The sequence below is a fragment of the Numenius arquata genome, chromosome 12 (genome assembly GCF_964106895.1).
Source record: "Numenius arquata chromosome 12, bNumArq3.hap1.1, whole genome shotgun sequence".
Classification (NCBI taxonomy): domain Eukaryota; kingdom Metazoa; phylum Chordata; class Aves; order Charadriiformes; family Scolopacidae; genus Numenius; species Numenius arquata.
The window spans coordinates 4,158,402-4,167,058 of NC_133587.1; the positions used below are offsets into that span (position 1 = coordinate 4,158,402).

At 61.6% G+C, this 8,657-nt stretch overlaps 1 protein-coding gene across 1 annotated transcript; it reads right to left on the bottom strand.

Annotated features, from left to right (window-relative positions):
* Positions 1–1,029: 1,029 nt before the first annotated feature.
* C12H20orf204 (chromosome 12 C20orf204 homolog) lies at positions 1,030–6,936 on the bottom strand. Its single transcript, XM_074157686.1, is given in 7 exon segments — positions 1,030–1,953; positions 2,895–3,047; positions 3,153–3,215; positions 3,455–3,604; positions 6,741–6,797; positions 6,800–6,870; positions 6,873–6,936. Coding segments are annotated over 7 exon segments (714 nt in total). The 3' UTR covers positions 1,030–1,797.
* Positions 6,937–8,657: the final 1,721 nt, after the last annotated feature.

The window sequence follows — 8,657 nt, forward strand, 5'->3', positions numbered from 1 at the left end:
ACGCAGATGGCATCTCCCAGGGCCCATGGGCCTGACCCTGTCAAACACCCACGGGCCCTGGTAGGACCCCACAAGAGTGGCATCCCCAGCCTGTGACCCCCTGCTCTCATGCCCAAGCCAGTGTCCCTGTCCTGCCCCATCAAACCAAGGGGCCTGTTCTGTACCCTGCTAAACCCTGGGGGCTCAATGTGCCCTGGGGGGGGGGGGGGGGGGGACGGACACGACTCTCCTACCCATTCCTGGGAATGCAGCACCTTTCCAGGCTCCTCTCCCAGCCCGTGGGTGGGAAGCAGGAGGGTGGGCAAGGACCCCCGAGCATCCCCTGCCCTCCCATCCCCTCCCTGCATCCCCCAACCCCATCCGGCTGCTTGACACCCCCCTGGGGAAAGGTGGCCCCCCATCCCCTCCAAGGGACGCGGGTGGGGGTCCTGCATCCATCAACTTCCCACGGCTGCAGCACCACCGGGACCGAAGAGGGTGGTCGAGGCCCCGGTGGGGACGGAGCCAGGGATGCTGGCATGGCCGTGGTCCAGGCGACCGTGTGGCCCAGCCCACGGGGACACGGGGCCGTGGGCAGCCGTCCGGCTCCGCTCAGCGCTCACAGCCCACTGCTGCCACCTCGTGTCCTCCACAGACGTCCCCGCAGCCACAGAAACCGGGCTGGCCCTGCGGTGACAGCGTCCGCCGGGGCGGAGAGGGGCTGGGGAAACTGAGGCAGGAGGCAACAACGCCAGCCCTCCCTCCCCGGCCGCTGCTCCAGCCCTGCCCGCGCCTCGGGGAGGGGGAATGGACCCCCAAGAAAAGCATCTCCTGCAGCAGAGCCCCGTCCTCCACCACTAATGCTGCAGCATAAGCAGTGCAGGATGAAGCCCCACGGGCCAGGGATGCAGGCACGGTGGCTAACGACAGGATGTCATGGTGCCCATGGCCACTGCCCACTCCTTCCTGGGCTTGCCGTGCCCAGACCCTGCACCCACAGCATAAGAGACCCTGGGTGACCAGATAAAGCACCCAAAGGGCTTCCAGGGAAGGAAGGGGTTTATTTCTGGCTTCCCAGAGGCTGTTTGCCACCCAATGGGGGAACGGGGACGCCGGCCAGGGCACTGGCAGAAGGTGGGGATGAGGGAGGATGCTCCTCAGCTCACCAAACCCCATGTCCCTCGGGGCTCAAGTCACCGGGGGGATCTGGGGCACCTGCCGTGCCGGACAACCGGGTCCCTCTGGTTTGAGCCCCCACAGTTACCTGGGGTTTTGCTGTTTATCGGGGGGCACTGGCACTCCTGAGGCTTCCCCCGACGCCCAGTGATGCACCCCAGCTTTCCTGTCCACCACAGTGCACCAGGGACACGTGTCCCTCTCCGCAGCCCAGCCACCCTCAGAGCTTTACGGGTGCACCACAGTCCCACTTCCAGCAGAGTCCTCCGAGCTGTGGCCCCACATGTCCTCTTTCTGCCCCAAAAAGCCACCATTGTCCCCAGGAAAGCAGCAGGCGATGCAGGGCCAGGAGCATCGCAGAAATCCAACATCTTGACTCCTTTTTTCAGTTCTTCCCCTTCTCCCGCGTGTTTCTGGTGTTCCAGCTTCCTGAGCAGCCAAACCAACCCACCAGCCCCCAACCACGTGCGACGGGGCCCGTCCCCGGGTACCGCTTGAAACAGGAGGACGAATTCAACTCGGGCACCCGCCGGTAGCGACTCTGCTGCCTCCAGGGTTGAATTTTCCCCAGGTTTCCAAACAAGACGCCGGCAGCCACGGTGCCGGAGCAGCGCATCCCTCCGGCGCGTGGCGAGGGCATCCCTACGAGTCCCGGGGGGCACGGTGGGGTGCGTGGAGGGTGTAGAGCTTCTCCCAGCAGGTGGCCAGCTTCTCCGCCTTCCTCCCGATCTCCCGCAGCTGCTTCCTCCTGCGGCCGGGACCCCCACGCCGGGGCTGTGCCGGGACGTGCGGCGGGCTCTGCGGTGGGCTCTGTGGTCGGCGTGGCGAGGGAGCAGAAACACCCCCCCCACCACCATGCAGGCGTTAATCCAGGGGGGGAAAGCCACCACCCCAGCACTGAGGATGTGCCTGGGACATCACACCCCATGCACACAGGGTTTGCGTGGGCAAAGCTGCAGGTTGGGGTGGCCAAACCACCCATGACTACAGCCAAGGATGTGGCTCTCAGGTCCCCAGGGGTCCCCAGAGCTGTTTGTCCCCCTCTGAGCTGGCAGCACCCACCCCATGGCGCATCCATGGGCAGGGCAGATGGCCAGGTTGGGTCTGAGGGCATCTTTCCAGACCAGAGGCACTTCCATCCCACACCAGCAAACCCTTGGCAAGGTGAGTCCCCACTGATTTTCCCAGCGATAGCGGGGAGGATGACAGCACCGGAGCTGTGGATTCAATGCCCTGGGGTTTCCCCGCCATTTAAGGACTTGCTGTCGACTGCTGTAGGGAAACCTCCTGGGAATCCCCATCAGAGCTCCGAGGATGCTGAGGGAGCCCAGACCAGTCCTTTGGGGAAAAAATCCCAGTTCCTGCCTACAAGTACCGGGGTGCAAAAGCAGGATTGGGTGCGCCCGCCCACTGGACGAGCATCCCACCGGGACAAGGCTGTTCCCATCAGCCACGGCATCGTGGCACAGGCTGAGAAACCCACTTGGGAGCTGGTGGTAAAAACCCATCAGGTTGTCCCATGCTACCACAGCTGGACCTCCCTCCCCAGTCAGTTTAAAGCTCTCCGGGATGCGCTGTCACCATCCCCCAGCCACAAACCCAGCACAGACCTTCACCCCGCCCCGGGATGCCACAGGCAGAGCCTGGAGACTCCTCATGGGCAGCCAGAAGAGTGCGCAACAGGGCAGGCTGGGGGACTGGGAGCCACTGGGGTGACTGGGAAGGGGCAGAGCTCCCACCTTGCTGATTTTCCTGCAGTTCTCCCTGAACACGAAGTCTGTGTTTCTGGCCACCTTCCACACCGCCAGCTCCTCGGGGTCACGCAGGGTGCCGGCCGCCACCTCCCGTAGGGACATGCTGATGTTGTAGATGGAGAGCAGGATCTTCTGGTCCTGGAGAAGAGAGAAGCACATCCCAGGTGGGGACTGGGGGGCTCAACAGCTCTGCCAGGGGCTCAGCCCGCATGATGCCCTCGTCCCAGGTCCTTTGGTGCTCACCTTGTCCGAGCGACACACCAGTCTGACCCTTCCACTCCTGTCTGCCGACCCGGTCAGGTTTTTCTGGAGAAATAGAGCATTTATTTCAGGCATCCCAAAGCATTGGTGTCTCCCACGCGGGACAGGAATCCCCCATTTAAACACAGCGCTCTCCCCAGTGATGCCAGCAAAGGGGCCAGACCCATATTAAGTTTCCTGGCTCATCCCTCCCTGCCCACATTCCACTATGGGGCCACATCCAGCTCGGCAGCATCCCCTGGAGCAGGGAGGCAGGGCCCTGGGCAGACACCCCCCCTGCTCACCAGGTTCTGGATCTCGTGGAAGATGACGGCCCGGTACTGTCGGAGGATTTTGGCGATGCTGCACCTCTTGCCTCTGCTCAGCACGGCGACAACTAGGAGGAGCAGAACAGCGCAGGAGAGCACCCGGGGGAGAATCTGTGCAGGGAAGGGCTGGGTGTCAGCGGCAGGGGAAGCCAGGGATGAAGGGATGCTCCCTGCTCCGCCTTCAGCCCCTCAGACCTTTCCCCCGTCCCTGAAGATGCAGTGTGTGCAGGAGGGGGCTCAACTGTGTCCTCTCTCAGGGGACATCCTCCTCCCAGATGAGCCATCTCTTCTTGGAGCAAAACCCTTGAGAAATTGCTCCAGCTTCAACCCAGTCCAGGCAGCGCTGCCCATGGCACCCACTGAGCTCTCTCCAGTGCCATTTGGGTGCTTGGCACAGAGGTGTGCCAGGGACCTTTGTAGGTCTACGGGGTCTGTCCCCGAGCTCTCTGCCCCAATAGGATACCCAGTTGCTCCCCCAGCTTGTGGTATTTCAAGGCCAAACCTCAGCCACCAAAAATCAGGGGGAACAGAAAGGGATGTGCCCTGGTCTTTGGAGAGGAGCTGGAGGCAGGGAGCTGCCTGCTTCCCCCACCAGCAAAGCCTCCACAGCTCAACACAAACGGCTTTGAGCACTCCCGGAAGGATGCTCCCCGCACCACCGACAGTTATTCAGCATTTTTCCAGCTCCCCCGCAGCCCCTGCTTGTCCCCGGGTTGGATGCCCTCACCCAAGAACCAGATAAGAAGCAGCACAAGCGCCAGCGCGTCCCGCCTGCCTCCGAGCCTCCCTCCTGGCTCCGAGCCTTCCCGGCAGCCCCGAGCCGGCCCCGACAGAGCGGGGAAACCCAAGAGCTGACATCCAAGCTGGCAGGGAGCACAGGGAGGGGGTGGCCGGACCCTCCAAGGGATGAGTCCCAGGCTTTGAATAAAAGCCAGTGCAGCCTCAGGTGACCGGGAGTGGGGGACATTTGAGCAGTCCCACAGCAGCGGGGAGAGGATGGGAAGCCCGATACATGCACAGCAGCTGCCAGAAAAGGAGCCCGACAGCTCCACTCAGCGCTGCAGCCCCATCCTGGCATCGGGGCATTTCTATCATCTCCCGTTTGCAGGAAAAGCCCCCAAAAAATTCCCCCCCCCCACTTCATCCCCTCCTCTCTGGGCGTCAGGTCTGGGCAGGCAGAAAGCAGCTCAGCTCCTTCCAAATATGCAACCCCTGAGCTGTGGCCAAAGCGTGCAAGGAGGAAGGGGCAGGCAGCGCTGCTGGCACCCGCCTGCCCCCCCAGCCCCAGCTCGCATCTCAGTGGGTTCACTGCCACCCCGGCCATGTCTGCCTCTCAGGGTTGGTTTTTTGCTCAGAGAAGCCAGAAGGAAGATGTTTCCTCGCTGAAGTCCAAGCCCAGGCAGACACCATCCATCCTGCCCTTTGGCGAGAACCTGGAGGGTTTGGTTGTAGAACCGGCATCCGCTCCGTGTTCCCCGCTCCATAAAGGGCTGGTCCTGGCTCCAAAAGGAGCGAGGAAACCTTTGATCAGCAGGAGCAACGGGGACTTAACATGAGGCAAAACCCAACACGCCGCAAGTCTGGGAACCCACGGATACAGGCATCACCTTGGAGCAGAATCGCGTGCGAGGAGATGAGCAAATCTACGTGCAACCAAGTACAAATCCCACCGGAGTCTTCAGCTTCCTTAATCACCACATGCCTTCCAGTAGAGCCGTGACTGAGCCCCATCCAAGGGCTGGGAAGGGCAGGGAAAAGCCTCCCCATGCTGCTGGCTTTGCTCTCTGCAAACCCACAGAGATCTCACCCCAGAGGGGATTCAGCAGAGAACCGAGGGTATAACCCTCAGGGACACCAAAGCAGAGCGCTGCTTCCATGAGGACACCCTGTCCAAAGTCTAAGGGTTGCTCTCAGGAAGCCTCCGCCGCCGGGAAGACAAGGCCATGAGATTTTACCATTAAGCCGGGAATGACTTCCCTGAAGTGGCTTATTAAACAACTGGGACCAAATTCCAGGAGAAAGCACACCATTTACAGCATTTCCAGGCAGCCGAGCCTGGCGCCGGACTCTCAGTCCTTAGCACGGGAGGAAACGCAGCCGGCAGTTAAAAAAGCTCAGCGAGCAGCCGGGAGAGGAGCTTGGAGAATGCAGTAGGTGCTTCCCACCACCCCCAGAGAGAGCAGGGAAGCAGCGGTGACAAGAGAGGGACGTGGGGGAGCGATGAAGCCGGCAAATCCCAGTCCCAGCCATTGCTCCCCACCCTTCAGGATGGAGGAAGGTGGGTTCAAGCGGCTGATTTGGGGTTATTCCTCGTCCCCTTGCTCCCATCCCCACAACAGCAGGCAGGGCAGCTCTGAGATTTGGCACATCCCTTCCCACAGGAGGGCTGGCAGGGAAGGAGCAGCTCGTGGAACACGGGGTGCAGGACAGTCACAGCCCGCTCCGCCTGGCAGGGAAAGCTAATCTCTTCCTCGGCTCTAATCCTCCAGCAAACACGAGGAGATAAGGGAAATCACCATTATTGATAGAGCAGCTCCTGGTGGCACTCGTGTTAGCCCCAGCCACCCTGGCAGCGAGGGGCAATGCCGGCCGCCTGCCCGGGAGCCCCACTTCCCAGGTTCTTCCAGCCAGACGGACCCTGTCCCCGACACCCTCCTACCCAAAGTGACCCTGCCACCCCCAGAGCCCCAGCACCTGCCGCAGCCCCAAGCAGGGATGGACCCTCCGTTCTCCCCCCTTGGGATCAGCCGATTCCAAGCCCCATCCCGGCCACAGCACCCTGGTCCCTCTGGACCAGCCCTCCCACCGGACTTGAACCCCTTCCCCACCGGCTCCCAGCTCCATCCCGTGTCGTGACCCTCCCCTGCCGGATCCGAGCCCCATCCTGACCCTGCCCAGCCCCGTTCCGACTGGTCCAAGCCCTTTCCCGGCCGAACCGGCCCCATCCCGACCATTTCGAGAGTCCCTTTTCCCGGCTGGACCAACCCCTTCCCGGCCGGACCGGCCCCTCTCCTGGTCGGTCCAAGCCCCGTCCCAGGAGAACCAGCCGCGTTCCGAGGGGTCCCAAGTCCCATCCCGGCTGCTGCGAACCCTACCCCGGCGGAACCGACCCCATCCCGGCAGAACCGACCCCATCCCGGAGGAACCGGGGGGCTCCGGTCCGGCACCCTCCCGGGGATGGGGGGAAAGGGCCACCGCCGCCCGTAGATCACGGATCCCGGGCGGGGAAGGGGAAAAGGGGCAGGGACCCCGGCGCACTCACCATGGAGCCCCCGAGGGCGCGGACCCCGCGGCGGCTCCCGGGGAGCCCGGCCCGGCCCGGCCCCTCCGCCGCGTCCCGCTCCGCCGGGGCTCGCGGTTTGAACTTGGCTCCACGGTGGGAGGGGACGGGCCCGGCCACACCGCCGCCGGCCCAGCCCCGGCCCCCGCGGGGGAGTGCTGCCCCGCGGCCCCGGCATCGCCTCCCGCGTCCCCCCACCCCCCCTCCGGGCCACCGGCTGCTGCCCCCGGGCGAGCGGAAAGGGCCGGGGAAGGAAGGCGGCAGAGAGGGCAGGGAGAGCGGGGTCGGGGAGTCGTGACTGCGGCTCCCAGGGACGGGTCCCGGCTCCCAAAAATGGGTCCGGCTCGGGGTGAGCAGTGGTGGCCGGAGGGCGAGGGCAGGAGAGGCTCCCTCTGCCCCCAAAGGGCCAGCAGAGCCATCACCCCAGGGTCTCACCCACCCGAGATCCAATGCGACGGCGGGTCCCCACGCCGGAGCAGGGCCGGGGCTGTATTTCGCGGGTGGGAAGATGTGCAGGAGCCCAGGGACACAGAGCACGGCAAGTTTCGATTTCTGTTAGCGTTTGTGTTGATGGTTATCACTCTGGGTTCAGGCAGCAGCTGCCACTAACCCCAGTCAGCGCTTAACAACGGCCACACACAACAGAGGTGAGACCCCTAAAATACCTACAGGCATCGCGGGCCCCTGCTTTCAGCCCCTTCCTCTTTCCCCCTCCAAGCTTTGAACAGCCACATCAAAACCAGCGGCCCAGAAAACTGCCCCGACTCAAGTTTCAATTGGTTTTGTACAAGATGCAATGGAAAAAAAATTTAAAAAATAAAAAAAAAAAAAAAAAAATGAACCGACAGCAACACGGAGTGGAGCGGGTGCGTTTTAGGAAGAGATAAAAGAAATGGTTGAATAATCCAGCTCTTCCTCAGCTTGGCAAGAATGTTCCACCACGCGAAGCGAGACCCGCAGCATACACAGCAACATACCGCTGCAGACAGGACCCATATAACTTGTTTATTGAGCTCTATATATAGTTAAAATTCTTAGGTGCCATAATCTATTTAAAAAACACACCGACATCTACAAACGTTAAAAGGCTCTAAGATTGACGATCCCTTTTACCCCAAAAATATAAAAAAATAAATAAATAAATAAAAAACCCCAAGCCAAGGAATCTAATTCCCTGGGCAAGGGGAAAGGGAAGCTGCAGGTGGCAAAAGGAGCTCGATGCTGCTGAGCTCCATCTCCATCCAGCCCAGGTCCCCTTACACGGGGCTTCCAGCACATCTCAGTGCACGACGCTGGGAAACAATCTCTTCTCTCACCACCCACAAAGGGCAACTCTCCTCCAGCAAATCCTTCCCCTGCGTTTTCTCAATCCCAGGGCTCTTGGGCAGCCTTTCCCAACAAATCCTTCAGGGACGTGGGTGCTGCCACCCGAGCAAGGGGCAGGGGAAACGCACAGATCCCGATCCGTGGGTGCACGCACAGCATCTGGCTCAAGGGAGATGCTCCAAACGCAAGTGGGGAATTTCTCTAGCAAGAAAAGCCACGGATCCAGCCGTCCTTCCCCATCCCAACATTCCCAGACACCAAACGAGAGCACGGCAGGGCAGAGGGATTTATGTCCCACCATCACTCAGCTTTCCCAAGCACATCACCACGCTGGGAAGTGCCACAGCAACCAAAATGCCATAAATCCCTTCCCAGAGAGGTGGGATACAGCCCCCACGTCCCAGCACTTACACACATCACATTACAGAGGAAGAGTAAGAGCCGCGTGAGAAGCACAAGGGGCTGAGGAAGGGGTAGCACGTGCCGAAAGCTACTTTTTAGCATTTTTTTCCTCCTACGCTTTCTGGCTCAGTCTTGAAATCCTGGCCTTGCCACGTTCTCTGCCCGCATGTC